The sequence below is a fragment of the Xiphophorus hellerii genome, chromosome 6 (genome assembly GCF_003331165.1).
Source record: "Xiphophorus hellerii strain 12219 chromosome 6, Xiphophorus_hellerii-4.1, whole genome shotgun sequence".
Classification (NCBI taxonomy): domain Eukaryota; kingdom Metazoa; phylum Chordata; class Actinopteri; order Cyprinodontiformes; family Poeciliidae; genus Xiphophorus; species Xiphophorus hellerii.
This window is the reverse complement of record NC_045677.1, coordinates 13,287,524-13,305,038: the sequence shown is the minus strand read 5'-3', so window position 1 is coordinate 13,305,038 and position 17,515 is coordinate 13,287,524. Positions and strand designations below refer to the sequence as shown.

Genomic DNA, 17,515 nt, shown 5'->3' with positions numbered 1-17,515 from the left:
GTAGAAGGTAATTTGGATGTAACATAAATTCTTCCATTACTAAAATGTTCTGTTTTTGGGTGGCTGTGGGTTTGTCAGATAGGTTGATAGAGCCATTAATGTTTCCAATCTCTGTCCCATTCTGCCACCATGTGGCCTCCTTGATTTCTGGGTCCACTTTGAAATGTTATTCTTATACTTTTTTCCTCCATTTTAGCCTTCCTTTTTGGAAAGATGGGAATAAACTTGAGAATGATGACAAAAATGAACAATTCTTCCACCATTTGACAGCTGTTTTGTATCACTTACTGCATATTTATGTTTAAGAGGGGGGAAAAAAACATGCAGCCACAGAAAAGAAGCAATGTACATTTCTTGTTCTGTGGTTTAATGTACCATGAAATGCATAGAAAAGCATTGTATTTTGTTCAATGGTTGTTAACCAAACGCCAAGAAGAAAGAGTATCAGCAATGACCTTGTAGAAGCAATTTTTGACCTCATCAATCTGCGGAGAACTTATGAGGCTTTTTAAAAACAATTGAAAGTCAATCTTTTACAGCTTAATTAGACAAACTGATGCAGAAAAACAAAGAAGTTGATCTTTGATTCCACTCTGCTCTCAATGTACAGACTTTTAAATATAAAAAAGTATCTGGTTGGGGGCGGGGAAAGCATTTTTTTAATGCCAAAAACATTTTAAACAGTCATAGGTTAGAAGTGGGTGTGAATTCATGCCAATGCTACATTTTTCAGTTCTCAGAAAAAAATGCAATAAATACAATAAAATAAAGAATATTGCCAGCAATTTGAATGGATCATATTTACACAGGCACAAGACTCCCTCTCGATCCTGTTGGGATAAAAAATAGTTGGATGGATGGATGGATGGATGGATGGATGGATGGATGGATGGATGGATGGATGGATGGATGGATGGATATTTACCATCATCCTTTTTTCATAATGTAGAACCCCATTTCATTTTCTACAGGCCTGAGTTAGCATGTTAAATTGTACTTGTTAGTAATAGCTGCCACCAGAAAGCCATTATTTTCTAAAACAGAATATTGAAGCATAAATTAGGTTTTCAAAGTTTCCTCTGGATTTAAGTCCTCTGGACAGAAGACAGAAAAGTAGAGATGTTTGCCCAGAATTCACAATGCCGTTCACTGTTTTGAAAATGTGGAGTTTAGGTTGACAACTGCATGAAAGAAATCCAGAAAAACTGTAACTTCAAGAGGACATACATTTTCTCCCAAATGAGTGAAAGTAGCAGCTGTAACACTAGATGTCAGTGTTTGCAAATCAGGAGCAGCTTGTTAATAATGAACCAAAACCTCTTTTGTCATCATACTCCTATTTCAGTTCCCTATTCATAGTACTTTCGAGGAACCAGTCTGAATCATTCTGTGCTTTTCCCCAACTCAAAAGGAAGTTCATTGCTGCAAGGAAATTTCTCAAAAATATTTTCTGTGTTTGTGAATCTAAATGCTACCCAAAAGATACTTGTAAAAAAGTACTAGTGCACGCTAGGATAGTTACCAGTTCTTAAATGAAAACATTAATAGCTGATTCTGAAAGATTGTGATTGCACATTAAAACTTAACAATTCATAACATTTGAGAAAACAAAATCTTCTTTAGATGATTGTGAAAATCTCTTCTGTTTGTACTAAACTCCACATAGAACACCTTAGCTCTATCATATCTAGTGTAACTGAGGCAAACGTCAAAGTGAGAAGCAACATTAGTTACTTCAGGTGCAAAAAAAAAAAACTCCCTTTATTTGATTTCTCAATAATGAACAAATAAACTAAAATCCTGTCAAATACAGATATGATCAGAAGTCATTATTAAAGAGCTAGGATGAATCTGCTCTCTAGTGGCCAAAAGACAGAAGTTATGCTGTAGATTCTCATGCAGCCCTGAGATATCCCTACAAAGGCGGTATGAAGCAAATGTTTTGTGTTTCATTATGTCTTCTTTCATGCGTTGAAATATGATTTAATATTTGACATGCATACTCAAAACAAATAGACAATCTTTCCAACATATTTTCCACCAAATCAATGTTCACAATCCTTTATTTAAATGTATTTATTCATTTAATGATGTTTAACATGAATCAAATGGCAGCTAATGGGATTGTTGCGGCCTTGAGGGATTTAGTTAACAATGATCAGTTAAAGGCGCATGCAGTAGAAATGCTTCTGCTTGACTATTGTCAGGGAACTCAAGTGTCTCCCTTTGCAGAAATGTTGGGAACCTCTTAGCCCTTGCTTACCGTTCCCCACTGACCCAGATTTCAATTGTTTTCTCTCTGAGACAATGGAAGAATTGGTTTCATAACTGAGCACAATGGCTGGGTGTTATTCAACACTATTGTGAAGGTGCTCATTGTTATGACTGAGTTTGTGCTTTGAGTTTTGTTTTGCGTTTTATGTAACATGTTAAAGCATTCATGATCTGCAACAAAACAGACTTACAGACTCGATCACGATAAAGTGTTTTGTAAATTTATTTCCACATGTAAAGTGGGGATTATATTTACATTTTATTTGAAAAGCAAACAAATCTGTAAGAAGAAAAAAAAACAAAAAAAAAATGCTATAACCTAATTGCATGAAGTGTGATCACCTTTGTTGACTAACCTTTTGATAAAATTTCTGCCTTTGGTTTTCTTTGGTAGGAGTTCATCACACACCTCTAGACTCTGGCTAGGTAAGTCCAAAACCTTTATCCTCTTCTGAAAAAGTCATACCTTTGTTAAATTGGAGTATTTGGACACATTGTGATGAAAAATAAGAAAAGGAACATCTTTTCCAAAAAGCTCTCTAGTAGATAACAGTGTAACCACTGTTGGAAAATATGTTGTAATTAATTATTTTAACGTGAACAACCTATTTTACCTCCTGACTGACTAATGTGAAGTCAAAAAAGCTTTTATTTGTCCACATTTTCCTGGATATAAAGCACTATTATCTTAAGCAATGGCTCGCGCCCTGAAAACATGGTTCAGATGTGATTTTAAATGACCGGACCTCCACAGTTGCATGTGTACGACTGGTAATGAAGTCATAAAAAACCAGAACTTCACGGATGTAGAAACTGAGGCAGGCTGGCAGTGGACAAAAGGGAAGTTGTCCATGCCGTGGATAGAAGAAGAGTGAGCAGAAGGCAAATTAATCAAAGGACATCAAAGGCAGATGAGTGGAGAAAAGGAAGGAATGAAAGAGAGCCGCCCGGTCGGCCCATGCAGCTCCCGCCCCGCTCTGCCTGATCCTGCTCTCAGATCTCATAGTCATCGTGCCATTATGGAAGGCTGGGAAAAAATGAAACAAACACATAAAATAAATATTGAAAAAAAAAAAAAAGCTGGAGTTTTTCTGTTTTCCAGTTTTCAAATCTGTAGCCGTCACTCCTCTTCAACCTTATACAATTTTGAAATCTTAGCTGAAAAGCAGATGGTCAAAAAATGTAAAAAGCTGTATATTGCTTTCGAAGTAAACTGAAGACCCGACGTACTGTTACAAGTTGATGACACTCTTTCAGAAATGTTATATAGATTTAGTTGTCATTCCTTTAAGCAGTTTCTAAAATATGGCAGTAATTTGTATTCAGTTCAATTAAAAAAGCTTAATTGATGTCAAAAGTAAATTAAATGTTGTTGTAACTCAGCTAACACAAATTTCTCCATCCAGACTCAGATGATGATGACTGTAGATAGAAAGACTACAGAAAGACTGTAGCAGTCTGTATTTCAGTGTCTGTAAAGATGCCTCTGACTGAAGTCAATTTCTATCCCAGTCTTGTGAAAGGGACGCTCAGGGTCCTCCATCATGCTGTTAATTTTATGAAGCTATTTTCTTTATTCAATTCAATTCAATTGATTTATATAGCACCAATTCACAATATGTCATCTCAAAACACTTTGCTGACTTTACAGCAATCCCTCATGCCTAGCATGCATTTAGCGACAAAGAAGAAACCCCTCCAGCAGAACTTGGCTTATTTTCTACCTCACTAATCATCTGCAGATACTCCAGAGCCGTTCCCAGAGCATAGCCAGCTTTTTTAAACAGCCTGCTGAGGTTTTCCTGCAGCATACAAGCAAACTAATCTATTTTTTGCATCTATTTTACTAATATTTCTGCTGTTTTAACATCAGCAGAATAATAACAGCTAATCTAATCAATTTGATTTAGTTATTTTAATTTATACATATCTATTTTGTTACACCTTGTACAATTTTGAAAAAAATCTAGGTACAAATCAAAAAGAATAAGTTAACCTTTCACGATTTATAATTTTAAATGTATTTAATATTGTAATAAATCTTTTCTTAACTTGAAGAAATGTTTCTGCAGATCAAGTTAATGCTCAGCTTCACCTTTTAGTTGTGAGATGTTACTAACTGAATTGGTTAGTATTTAGTATTTAGAGATGTTTCCACAATAAATCCACGGCTACCCACTATACAAAATCAAACGTTTAAGGCAATTTAGACGTTAAATTTAAAGGATCAAAAACTGAATTTGAACTGATAAAAAAGTCACTAACTAATCCTATGAATATACTGTATAATTTATATATATATATATATATTTAGCTAAATAATTTTCCATGAAAATACTTCATGTTTGTAAGCAACGCGTTACTGTACCTTTATGTAACAATAGCAGAGTTCAGCAGAGAAAGACAAAAGTGATGTGAATTGACAATATTTTAATGGGAGAGACAAAAGACTGTAAGTGATCAATGGACGCGGCAGCCAATTTATGCCCGGGGGCCTGCTTTGATGTGGGTATCCTCAGAGGGACGCCGGGGACAAAGCCCTCTTTGAGGGACACGAATGGCAGACACTTCCCTGTCCCTCGAACACTCAGCATCCCGAATCTGGCTCGCTTTGAATCTCACTGGGATTTTTTACTTTAGACTCCCTTTTGGCTGCACATTCCCCCCGTGTCACATCAGCGCATATCCTTTTCGACAAAACTTTCTCCCTCTTTCTCTCACACTAATTAATTCAAACAACTCCCTGTTCCCTTCCGCCCAGCCAATCCGTCGGCTCATCCTTTCTACCCCCTGCTCCCCCTCTTTCCTGATCTGCATCTCTGCATCTCCCTCCCTCTGTCTCCTTTCATAAAACCAAACCTCTTTGTGATGGTCAGCCTTGGCAAGTTGCGCCCGATTTGCTGTCATAGTCTTAATGAATTCATCTGTTTGTGCATTGGCCATGAGAGCATCTCTCCCTCCCTTTCCTATTCTCCCACCCCTCCTTCCCTCTCTCTGGTCTTCCCTCTGGGACTCTATATATATTCCAGGGACCACTTCAGGGGCCTATTGTTCCTCAGAGTAACCTTACAGACAGATGCCCTGCATCACAGTGTGGGAGAGAGCCCAGAAAGTCAGGAGGAGGGAGACAGAGCCCCCAGACAATAAGGACGAGGAAACTCTGCAGACCGGCCCGATCTCCATCACATCTGCATCCTCTTCATTCATTCATTCTGCGACAATCCCATTTGTCCACCTGCTGTCAAAGTGGAGCGGGGGTCTGATGGTGTAACACGATGCTGCCGCTCTTCATCTCACTGCTGCTAATGGGGCTGGAGTGTTTGCAGGGAGCCCCAGCAGGTAGAGAAGGCTACAGGATCCCCCAGAGCGCTCTCAAAGGTACCTTTTCTCAACTTACTGAAGCTGTTTGTCATGAAATATGCAATGCAATGTGAGCAGTAACAAATGCTAAAATGATCAATGACTAATCTGATTATTAGCTCTTCCTGAGGGGAGGGATAACTCAGATCCAATTAACTCATATTACACATTTATTAATGTTCATTTTATCTTAGCTGTAACATTTTAAAATAACATTACTTGTTTGTGGCACTTAAATATACTCTCAGAGACTAAACTTCTGTTGAAACAAATTGTCTTAAAGAGAGTCACGTGTCTCCTTAGTTTTTATACTCTGTGAAATGATGCACTCAGAAGTGCTTTACAGAAATTTAGCAGCTGTTCAGCGTATGATTGTCCACACAGATAGAAATATTAATGGATATGTGGGCATGTAATTCTCACTGTATGAAAACTTTGAATGAAAATATTATAGTGGAATCTGATACAATACATGTTAATCCAGAGACTCAACCAGAAATCCTACTTTGCTTAAAAAGTAGCACCATATTGTTTGTCATAGTTAAAAATGTTCTATTGTAGAGGGTGAAGGGTTGTGACCAGAAAACTTTTTATAAAGCTGAATATGTCTTTGTTGGAGTTTATAGTAATATGGAAATCACCAACTTTTTTTCTGCTAGCTGGCCAGCAGTGCACAGCAGGCAGGTGTGATAGGGATAACACATTTACCTATGCTTCATAAAATCTCATAAAACTCTGGTTCGCTCTTTTATTTTTCTTAGAATCTAGTTAAGAGGGGTCCAAGTTATGAGAAGAGTGTGCTGAAAAAATTTTTCAGATTTGGAAACATCTGTCTAGATACCTGTGATCTGCCCATGATTAGTTAATAATGTCTTCATGAGTTTTCCTCCAGTAAAGAGCTGACAATTTTCACTGCTTCATTAACATGAACAAAATCTGTCAAACTGCTCATTAAAACTCAATGTTAAGATACAGCTGAGCCTTCAAACATGAAGAGATGCACCAAATCTCTGGACTCCTGTTGGCCCCAGGCCTGCCAGCCAGTGCCCTCCAGGCCTGCCCCAAAACCCCTCAGCCTCTGCCCGCTCAGCCCTGGCCTTCTAATTAAGTCTTCAGTCGGCATTGTTGTTGTTAGTGGTTCTGCCCTGTAATGTGGCGCAGCACAGAGGGGAGGGAGGGGCGATGTGGGGTCAGCGGCGCGTTTGAAGGTTTGAAGGACTCACTAGCGGGCAGAGTATGAGCTAGCTTCCCTAAAAAAGCTGCCAATGAGCTCAAAAAGCAGCATGAGAAAAGAGGAGCCGCACACAGGCACACACACGCACATGCCCACGCACACCCCCACATACCCCCACACAACCCTACACACCCCCCACACACCCCAACACATGCGCACCCCTACACACCAATACACACCAATACACACCCCTTTATGCTAATGCTCACACGTACTGAGTGTTCCCCCAGCAAATGTCAGTCTTTCCACTGAATCACCGAGATTCCTTTCATTCAAGCTTTCTGGAAAACTTCTGGTAACATTTTTCAAAACTAAATAAATTTGTGAAAATGTGCTTAGATGAGGAGAACTACAGACTAACTGTATAATGGAGGCAAGGTAAGTTTAAACAAAATGCTCTACATACTTGCTGAGCAGATATATTAATCTGGATGTGAAATGCAAATGCTACTTTTCTTTCCTCCTTGACCAATACATTGATGTCTCTTCTTGTCCTCTGCCGCAGCGCTGTCTGAACGGGGCACCGTTGTCCTGGAAGCTGCCATGATGAGCGCCCTGTCTGCTCTGGATCATGCTTTGGCAGAAAGAAGCCAGACTGAGGCAGGATGCCGAGGCTGCGCTCCCTGTCTATTTCAGAACTGTGGACAGCTGTCAGGGTCCTGCTGTGAGTACAGTTCTTATCCTTCATCAGCTCCTATTCTTGAGTCTCCAGCATGTTTTTGACACTTACTTGTTTTTGCTTCCTCATTCAACAGCATCCCCGTCTAGTTCCTCGTCGGAGCCCAGCTGTGACGTGATCAGCATGGCTCAGAAGCTTCAGGGTGAGGCCGAGCGGAGCTGGGCTCTGAGTCAGGCCTGTGGGTACTACCAGCATCGCTGTCTGCCAGGTGAGCTCAACACTGAGAGCTGCATCAGGATCATGGGGGAGAGCTGCAGTGCCCGGGTCCTCCAGTGCAGCCTGCTTCACACAATGCAGAACCTTGAACCTGACATGCAGTCGCATGCACAAGGTACGATGCGTTTTCTCTAATTTCTCCTTTGTGTACTCAATAAGAAATATTCTGAATTCGTGCTGAGGCCTGTCTTGATGTCTGTCTTAGCAGCAGTGTGCGGTCAGAGGTCATCCAGAGTGCAGAACAACACACAGCCACGGTCAAGGATAGTGGGTGGCTCCCCTGCACCTCTGGGCAGCTGGCCCTGGCTGGTCAATCTGCAGCTAAACGGTGAGCTAATGTGTGGAGGGGTCTTGGTGGACAGCTCCTGGGTAGTGACTGCAGCACATTGTTTTGCTGGGTAAGTGTTGGATTGATTGATATCTTATTTGGTAGACTAAATTGGGCCTTTTTGCACGGTGACACAAATTCTAAATCATAGTGAATATAAATTACCTGTGGAATTCCTCAAGACTTTAATCTTGGGTCAATTCCAGTAATATACTACTCCAGCTCAGATTATGGAGAACTACTTAATCTCATATGGGTATACAGATGAGACATTGCTGAGACATTGGTTTGTTGTATTTCTTATCTTTAATGGGATTTTTGTTGCTTTTGTTAATGTATTTTCCTGTAAAACTCTTTGTGTATAAATGTTACTGTACAAATAAACCTGCATTGCTATCCATCTTTCCGCTTCAGCAGCCGCAGCGAGAGCTACTGGACAGCTGCGGTAGGAGAGTTTGACATTACCAAGAAAGACCCGGATGAGCAGGTTCTCAAAGTGAACCGCGTCATCCAGCACCCTAAGGTACAAAGAAATAATTACATAACAATGTCAATAGAAAACTGTAATAAACCAAATTCTCACTTTCCTGCAGTTCAATCCAAAGACTTTCAACAATGACATAGCCCTGGTGGAGCTGACATCACCGGCGGTCCTGTCTGAACATGTGACACCGGTATGTCTTCCTTCGGGTGTGGACCCCCCAACAGGCAGTCCGTGTCTTGTGGCAGGCTGGGGGTCTCTCTATGAAGGTGAGTGTACACTCTCACTCTTGTCTCAGTCGCAGCTGGTAAAAGGTTTAAAAAGCTCAACATGTCAAGTTTTCTTTTTCTTTTTGCTGTAGTTAAACATTTGTCAGTATACATTTTTAAGGAGAGTTCAGCATTTCAAAAATATAATTTTAATTTGAGATTTGTTGTCCTGCTAACCGACAAAACCAAGATGGGTAAAAACCAAAGTGAACTACGGCTGTAATAAAACTTCTGTTTTAAAACTGTCACAGATATTAATGCTAATGCAATTTAATAAACCATAAGAAGGAAGCAAAGTTAACTTTCACGACACAAAATACATAACATACATAGCTAGCAATTATTTATCAATAATAAAATCAAGCAAAGATTTTATGTATTCAAATGCACAATTTACAAGTGATTTTATTCTTTTAATTACTTTTAAGTTTCAACAAATCAAATTTGAGCTTCTATCACCACACTTCCTATAAAAGAGCTGGGTTTGAGATGGGCTTCGTCTTAAACAGAGACCCGAGATGACTGCCACAGAAGACACACCCACAATGCAACAAACATTTCATCAGGACCTAAACACAGATTGTTCATTTACTCTCTAGAACTAAAAAAAAAAGAAAGAAAAACTTAGTGCTTCCTAACACAGACTCTCGCTTAAGAATTCTGGACTGTTATTTGAAGCAATGAAATATGAAGTGAGAGTTTATCGAAAACATTTTTGTGTGTCTTTTAGATGGGCCTTCTGCTGATGTGGTGATGGAGGCCAAGGTCCCTCTGCTTCCTCAGAGCACCTGTAAGAGCGCTCTCGGCAAAGATCTGGTCACCAACACTATGCTTTGTGCCGGCTATCTCTCTGGAGGCATAGACTCCTGTCAGGTGGGCAGAGTAACAACTTTTGGATCCTGCAATTTCATTTTATATGGTTTCTCTCATGCTGTATTTGCACGCTTCAAATACAGAAACCTAATCATGATGAATGCTCTGTATGAAACCTTAAGGATATCAAAACACTTTTTATACAAATACATGGTATTTGTCATCTGTAGGGGGACTCTGGAGGCCCCCTAATCTACCAAGACCGAATTTCAGGTCGCTTCCAGCTCTTTGGTGTAACTTCCTGGGGGGACGGCTGTGGAGAGAAAGGAAAACCTGGAGTTTACACACGTGTGTCTGCTTTCTCTGACTGGGTTCAGGCCGAGATACAGAGTGAGTTTCACGCAGCTGAAACACAACACCGCTTTCCTTCGTATTATCAGACAAAAATAATAATAATACACAGACTATCTGATATCCCAACAACAAAAACATCTAATTACTGTGTATTGCTTTCAGAGTCACTAGGGAGCAGGGAACCGACATGCCCAGAGCTCCTGAAAACAACAGATATGACAGAGGAGGAGCAGAGGTCTGAGTTTAACTCTCTCTGCCATTTCTACACCCTGACCTGTCCTCCCAGTCAGTCTGCTGGTGCCTGCAGTCGAATGGCTGAGGACAAATGCCTCACCCGCTTCAAGAAGTGCCGTAAGTGCCTGCATTCAAAATTTTAATTTACAAGTAAAACATCTCAGTTAGTTTGAAATTCCTGGAACATATATATATTTTTTTATCTCTCTACCCTGTAGAGTTGCGTTCATTCCTGCAAACCCTGTTGGACTTACTCCAGAGGGCTGAAGACTACATCAGGGACAAAATGGACCTGACTTTCTTTACTCAGACTCTCCCTCAGCTTGTGGAGCACATCTACAGTGCAGCTTTTACCCACAACAGAGAAAGGAGGGACCTCGGCTTGAACCATGGTCTCAGTCAGATTAAAGGTAAAGGTTTGAAAGATCGTGCTCCTGCAGCATTGTGTTTTCCACAAGCACACAAAAGCTCATGCACAATCTGCCCTTTTAGACAATACAGTAGTTTCTAACTTGTATTTCATTATTTGCAGAACAGCTAGGGGGAGCTATGATACCAGCAGCACAGGATCCGCCTCACGCTCCACCATCTTTATTTAGACATGTGGGTCCTTCAGTGGATGAGTGGGAGAAATACCTGAGAAACATGGCTGATGACATGGACAAACAGCACCAGACTGGAATGACAGATACTTCCTCCACACCAAAAAGTGACGAAGAAAATATTTTTCAACAGGTAAATTGCTTCTTTATATATATAAATACCAGGAGTCGTTCTGCACAACAGTTATTTGTTCAATAAAATAATGGTTGATTTAACGTCACAAAAGTTTAGAAGACGTATAAATGTTATTTCAGGGAACAAATGTCTACTGCAGCAAAAACATGACACATGTAGCACTGACCAGAAAACACCAAACAGTCTTAATGTACATAAATAAATCTGTCTAATCTCAGTCCAACAATCTATAAAAAAAATGCCCGTGGATGAATTGTGGGAAAATTCTGAATATTTATTAGATCAAGACTTGGTTAACATTTGGTTACATCATCTAAACTTCAATTAAGCACTATTACAAAACAAGAACTGGTAATTGAAAGAACAATAAAAAAACTGACATTGATTTGATAATGATTCAATCATGTTAAAAGAAATATGGCAATGAACTAAATATACAGATACTGATAACTATGAACTACCTGAGCAGCTACATTTCTACTTTTTAATAGCAGTGCTTATTGAAAAAAACTTATAGATCAAGCATGAATTCAAAGTGTCAGAACCATGACAGGTTTTCAGGAAGTTGTCACAAGGTGCTGATCAACCAATCAAAATGGCTTAGCAAAATACATTCGCCATGAGAGACATACTAGAATAAAAAGGATACATTTCTTGCCCCATAAAAAGACCAACATTTTTAACCAGCATGTTTCTAGAAAACATGTTTTCTTTTTGAAGCTATCTTTCATGTTCAAGGTTTCAAACATGTAAATATTATATCCATGTCATCTTTAAGTATGAAGAGGACACATTCTATATAAAGTAAACTTACTTTAGTCAATTAAATATGAGATTTTTTCAATTAAAATATTAAGGATTAGATTGGACGCATTGTGGATTTACTTTACCCTTTTCTTAACATCTATTTTATGTCTCTAATTGTTTGCAGACACAGGATTCTTGGGTGCAACAATTGGCTGGACAATTTCAGTCTCTTATTTCTGGCCTTCACTTGAGACTGGGCTCCAGAGCAGCTCCTCCTCTTCTGCATTTGGACTCAGTCTATCCTGATGAAGACTCTCCTCGCAGTCTTTCTTCAACCATAGCACTGGGCCACTACTGCTCCATCATCCTCACCCCAAAAATCCAGGGAGCCTTGGTCACTTCTGTCAGTGTTGATGGATGAACTTAGAGGAACAGGAGCAAAAGATGAGACTGTGGATGATGTCGCTTCACAAAGTGAAGCTTCCTTCAGAGGAGCAGTTTCTTCTGAGTGGAGCGCCACATCAGAGGATTTCACATTTGATGACATCGGGGATGGAGGAGAATTTAAACCTTCGGCAGCACCACTTCTGGACGTGTTGACATCTGCCGTCAAGAAAGTGGAGCGTGCTCACACAGAAACCTCTGACCTCAAACGTGATGGAACGTCATTGGGTCTTCAAAGAAGACCCAGAAGTGTTCTTCAGAAGAGGCAGATCCCTGCTACCAGTGAGAAAAGTGTGTATAAAACCTTTCTGGCGTTGATTTAAAGATGTTGTGCATTATGGACCAAATTGACATGCATTTGGGTTTCCCTGTAGTTTGTCCTGGATTGAGAGAGTCTTCACGACAAGTTAGCCAAATCCAAGAGACATACAACTGGATCCTAAACATACCAAACAACAATCTGCAGATGAGCTTCCAAGAGGTAAATCACAGTTAAATATTAAGTTTCAATTACAAATTTTATTTACATTGTGAAATTACTTATTTATTTCTATTTTTCACTCCTCAGGTTTTAGTCGATTTGACCTCCAAAAATGATCGAGGACTTTACCAGGCACGGATCAGAGCTGTTGTGGCAGGACGACCCTTGACCTTCTACAGTCTTGTGGGTCTTGAGAATGAATCGTTTTACCGCAGCGTGCCGAGGATCATCGCCGTGGCTCTAGACACTCTGAAGACTTAACCTTGATTACCAGGAGAGAACTGAAAAGATGAGAGCGGTCATCAGCAGAAGATGCTCATCCAGCGCACACCTACGAATATTCCTACTGTCTTCAGCAAAAGCCATTATTTTGACTTGCAGAGCCTGACTTTGACTCTCCATGCAAACATGAATGTACCTGTTTCATTGGTGACAACATCCAGTTCTACTTTGCAACATTTATTGCCTTTTTGATAAAGATGTGCAAAACCCTTAAACTAAATTAAGTTTTATTACTACAACAAAATTTCAAACAAATGTATTCAATTCAGTGCTTAATCTCAGTTCTTTTAAAGTAAGGCGACGGTGATCTTTAACAGCACAGGTTTTCTTTAAAGTTCAGTTATCAGGATCATTATTTGCCACAGAAAATGACTGATTTTCTGTCTGTTGATTTGAAAACATGTTTTCCAACAATATTGTGTTAACCAATTACAAACAATTTCCAGTTCATTGGTGCAGTGCTTCAAATCTTTTATTATATCGATTGGGTATTTCAAAGAGTGATGCCGTTTAACGAGTTTCCAAAAGATCTTCAGAAAAGAAAAAGGCCCAAGTAAAACATAGCATTGTCACCCAAATCTCCATCAAGTGCTTGTGTGATTAGTGATTTTCTTTAAAACAATAGTTCCTAAAGCATACCTAAATCAAGGGCTGAATTTCTTTACAACTTTCAAAGTGAAACTGTTACACTTTGCAATAAGAGAGGCATTTATCTGAGGGTTTTTCACACATCATTATCAGGGGTGTGAATAAATGTTGCCAGTATTTGTGGTTGGAGATGTAGCAATGATTAAGTTATAAATTTGTATAAAAAATAACTTATTGCTAATGTATTTTACAAAGGTTGAGCCTCTTGTGAAGCACACAGATTGTATATATTATGCATATTATCTTTATCCCTAACATATTTATTTGCATTGAGAAAGTTGTATTTTTTTAATTAAAATGTTTATATACTGAAAAACGCTGTAACTGGTATTGCATGCTGAGTTGAGATACTTTTAGATTCATTTTGTGTAAATTATCTGAGAGGTTTGAGAGCAATGCAACTCATCCTACATTACCACTGCTGCAGTTCTACCAGAACCAAAGCCCACACTGAAGAAAACAGATGAAAAAGACTTTGTGATACTTCCTGTAATGGTATGATTTAATAGGCATCATCACTACAGCTTCTGCAGAGTGTGGAGACACGTACGTCTCTAGTTTCTCACCATATTCCCCAACGAGAGAATCAGAAGGGAACCAAAAACCAGAGCAGAGGCTGCTCTGATCTGAACGCGGTTTCCTGTTTTCTGTCTGGACCCTGCAAGCTGCTAATCACAGAGGTCTTGTACTCATTTTTTTTCTTCACCTTGCTACATACACACCCGTATATCAACTGAGAAACCACAACGACAAAAAACATGCGTATTTAATAACAAGAACGTTACTGAAAACCACACGGCACTAACTGATATAAGATGTATTTAGTAGCAACCGCAGCCCAAAGTAGATCCCCTAATATTTGGCCGAACTTTAAAATAAGACATAAAAACCTCAGGCTGAGTTCACCTCACCCTCTCTTGCATTTCATATTTATGTTTGTGACTATTTTAATATTGCATCCATAACATTTATCAGTCTTTATCTTAAACAGCTGGATAAATACATAGTTATTTCTTATTTAAGTTACTAGTAATTATATAAATATTTGTACTTTATGTTCATTGGCTTTTCTCACCTTGCCTATGTGATTTTCTCAGACGTGCTTCTGCTTTAGAAAAGCCTGTCCTGACTCCATTAGAGTGACTTTGATCTGAAAACCAGTCTGTAGCTGTGCAGGCTAACCAGTTAAATATACATGTTTATTTTATAAGATGCAGCAGCAGCAGTTACATTTATTTCATTATGTAGCACAGGAAGCAAAAGGTAATTTTACAAAAATTATTTTAATGTATAAGCTCTCATACATTGTATTCACATTTTGGTTATTTTCCACAATTGAATAATTTTTTACATAATAAAAGAATAAAAAGCCAGAAAACACTAAGCAAAAGCCATTTTGTATCTTTTTTTAATCTATTCTTATATTTTACTCGTCTATTTTTTTGTACAACTATTTGGTCTTAGAGTGCGTTATAAAAGAAATGCTGGGTTGCACTGGGTACTGCATACAGAAATAAAACCTTAAAAGTGCATTTAAAAACTTATAGATTTTTTTTATTTGTGTTAATGTTAATATTCTACAACAAGAATATGGTCTAGGACCTCTTCTAACTAGGAACATGTACAGTATGTATAAAAAACAAAGGATGGGATGGGAAAATGGGAGAGAAGAGTAAGGGAGAATATGGAAGGAAAAAGTAAAACAAATAGAATATAGTATCATTTATGTCTTGAAAAGATAAATGTTAATTAATTTTCTACCATTTACACAATGTCATGGGTAGCGGCCCATCTTCGATGATTTTGTTGGAGACTGAGGGAAGGCTGTTCTCTTGCTGGGGTTTTGCCATCTGATGAACTTTCTCTGTTACATACCTACAATGAAATCAGTTTGAAGAATATAAGAAATAATTTTTTTGACTTAAAATTTTTGCTTTTTTTCAATAAAATTACTGACTGGTTTTGCTTGTCTGTGGCAGTGGCAGAGTCTGTGGCAGTGCGATCTGGTGGGAGTCCTGCCATCTGGACTGGAATTTTCTTAGTCTGGACTGGAATTTTCTTCATCTGGACTGGAATTTTCTTAGTCTGGACTGGAATTTTCTTTGCCAAAGTTCTACAATGAAAGAAATTTGAAGAAATATACAGTACATCTATTTGTTTTTTGTCTTAAAATTGTAAATTTTTTTCCCAATAAAATTACTCACTCTATTTGGCTGACGTAGTCCTTCACCCATTCAAGTTCGGGGTCAACACATCTTTTGTCTTTTCTTGTGTGGAAACTCAATTAAAAAGGAATAATAGTTAATAAAACATTAAATATAGTTGTATTATGTATAATATAGAAATAAAATGTATGAATTGTGAAGTTTTTATCATAAACATGATCAATTACATGATGGCGTTGATGGGACAAAGGGCAGTTTTCCTCTGCAATGAGAAACCCTTTATCTCTGAAAATGGGAGTCTTCCCGGCAAGTATCTTCGACAGCAATAAACATAACCTACAATCAAGTATTAAAGTTGAGTAAAGCATAACGTTGCAAGTCTCTGTGTTTGTCATTTGTTTATAATCAAGAACAAGAATATAAAACGAAGAAAAGATAGAGTGAAGAAATATGAAATCAAATGCTTACCTGCATGTGTGTTTGTAACCAGGACACAAACAGTAACAAGTGTCACAGCCATCACTGTAACTCTCATTGACACCATAGCTTCAACTGCGCCAGCAGATGCTGCTCTGATCTAAATGTTGTTTCCTGTTCTCTCTAAGTACTGAAAGCTACTGATCACCAAACCGCCCTATATATCCATTTATATGTACTGTACATACTGTACAGTAGAAATTGCTTTGGGTTTATTTCAAATTCAATGGAATACAAAGAATACAAAGGGTAAAAAGTGAAAAAGGAAAGGGAGACAAAAATGGAGAGAAAAAAGATAAAGACAATACAATAAAACACAGTTTAAGTCTGCTTCTACAACTGCACATACCAAGATACCTTAGAGACAAACATCTGCATATATAACAATAACAATGTCACTGAAAAGCACATGGTATTAATTAATACAAGATGTATTTAGTGACAACCACAGCCCAAGATAGAGTGGATCTGTAAACACCTGAATCCAAACACCTGTGTGTGAATGATGTGAGCCATCACCAAGCCCCTCAGAGCACACGGCTGCCCCACCTTAGAGGAGCCACACTAACCCAAACTTTCAGACAACTCCCAGCTCATAAGTCATTGGACACTCAGGTTGCGTTAGCCTGACCCCCACAAACCCTCTAACCCCACCAGTCAGCAGCATGAACTCCTTAATGAAAAGAGTGTCTACAATGAGGTTTTTATCATCTCATTGTAGACAATGTTTCCTTTAAGGAAGAGTGTCTTCTGTAGCATTTTTAAGCTAATACGTGGGGGTTTGTCAACAAAATTTGGAGATGGAGGAGGCCAGAGATCCAAATCAGTCAGATGACATTTAGCTTGGGATTATGTAGAATAAGCACTTAATTCTTGGTAAAACCACAATTTTCATTAAAGCAACCAGTGGGTAGAGTTTCCATCAATGTTTTTACTATAGGAATACTGTTAAATTATGATGGGTGACTGCTATTGCAATGAGTTGTTTTTGTGTGCAGTCACGTGTGATTTTGAAAAAAAATATATATTTTTTTTACTTGAGTACACAAATCTGAAATTGATTGATCAGATACTGTGTGATGCTTGTGTGTTGATCTGAGTGGGAAGTGCGGCTTATTGTAGGAAGTATTTTTGCTCCCACTCTCAAAGTACCCACAGCAGACTGCAGTCAGTCATCACATGTGGTATGCTGCAAATGAATGGGACTTACCACCTGTTCTCTTGACCACCATGTGTTTTTTTTACTTTTCATCACAGATAATCTAACTTTATATATTTTCAAATGCTAGTT

At 38.6% G+C, this 17,515-nt stretch overlaps 2 protein-coding genes across 4 annotated transcripts; one reads left to right on the top strand and one right to left on the bottom strand.

Annotated features, from left to right (window-relative positions):
- Positions 1 to 2,583: 2,583 nt before the first annotated feature.
- On the top strand, positions 2,584 to 13,508 carry prss56 (serine protease 56). Of its 3 annotated transcripts, XM_032566425.1 has the most exons (15): positions 2,584 to 2,700; positions 5,304 to 5,652; positions 7,374 to 7,532; positions 7,624 to 7,878; positions 7,972 to 8,161; positions 8,506 to 8,614; positions 8,685 to 8,841; positions 9,572 to 9,714; positions 9,885 to 10,044; positions 10,171 to 10,359; positions 10,461 to 10,652; positions 10,775 to 10,977; positions 11,912 to 12,462; positions 12,546 to 12,652; positions 12,740 to 13,508. In XM_032566425.1, exons 2-13 carry the CDS (start codon positions 5,550 to 5,552, stop codon positions 12,146 to 12,148), a joined length of 2,097 nt encoding a protein of 698 aa, XP_032422316.1. In that variant the 5' UTR covers positions 2,584 to 2,700; positions 5,304 to 5,549; the 3' UTR covers positions 12,149 to 12,462; positions 12,546 to 12,652; positions 12,740 to 13,508. The 3 variants fall into 3 exon arrangements, with proteins under 3 accessions (XP_032422316.1, XP_032422318.1, XP_032422317.1); XM_032566426.1 differs by lacking the exon at positions 2,584 to 2,700 and having other exon boundaries at positions 4,571 to 5,652; positions 8,509 to 8,614; XM_032566427.1 differs by lacking the exons at positions 2,584 to 2,700; positions 11,912 to 12,462; positions 12,546 to 12,652; positions 12,740 to 13,508 and having other exon boundaries at positions 4,569 to 5,652; positions 10,780 to 10,920.
- Positions 13,509 to 13,661: 153 nt separating this feature from the next.
- Positions 13,662 to 16,332, bottom strand: LOC116722225 (C-C motif chemokine 20-like). Its single transcript, XM_032566428.1, has 5 exons — positions 16,216 to 16,332; positions 15,975 to 16,083; positions 15,787 to 15,861; positions 15,540 to 15,695; positions 13,662 to 15,457 (listed from the first exon to the last, which is right to left on the bottom strand). The coding sequence occupies exons 1-5, from the start codon at positions 16,289 to 16,291 to the stop codon at positions 15,340 to 15,342; spliced, it is 534 nt and encodes a 177-aa protein (XP_032422319.1). The 5' UTR covers positions 16,292 to 16,332; the 3' UTR covers positions 13,662 to 15,339.
- Between the last annotated feature and the right edge of the window lie 1,183 nt (positions 16,333 to 17,515).

Bases quoted from the DNA above. Each gene is read 5' to 3' on its own strand.
- prss56 (XM_032566425.1), top strand. From the start codon at position 5,550: ATGCTGCCGCTCTTCATCTCACTGCTGCTAATGGGGCTGGAGTGTTTG. The intron at 9,715-9,884 runs GTGGGCAGAGTA...TGTCATCTGTAG, and splicing joins GAGGCATAGACTCCTGTCAG to GGGGACTCTGGAGGCCCCCT. The intron at 10,978-11,911 runs GTAAATTGCTTC...AATTGTTTGCAG, and splicing joins AAGAAAATATTTTTCAACAG to ACACAGGATTCTTGGGTGCA.
- LOC116722225 (XM_032566428.1), bottom strand. From the start codon at position 16,291: ATGGTGTCAATGAGAGTTACAGTGATGGCTGTGACACTTGTTACTGTT. The intron at 16,084-16,215 runs GTAAGCATTTGA...ACTTGATTGTAG, and splicing joins GGTTACAAACACACATGCAG to GTTATGTTTATTGCTGTCGA. The intron at 15,862-15,974 runs GTAATTGATCAT...TTTTTAATTGAG, and splicing joins TGTCCCATCAACGCCATCAT to TTTCCACACAAGAAAAGACA.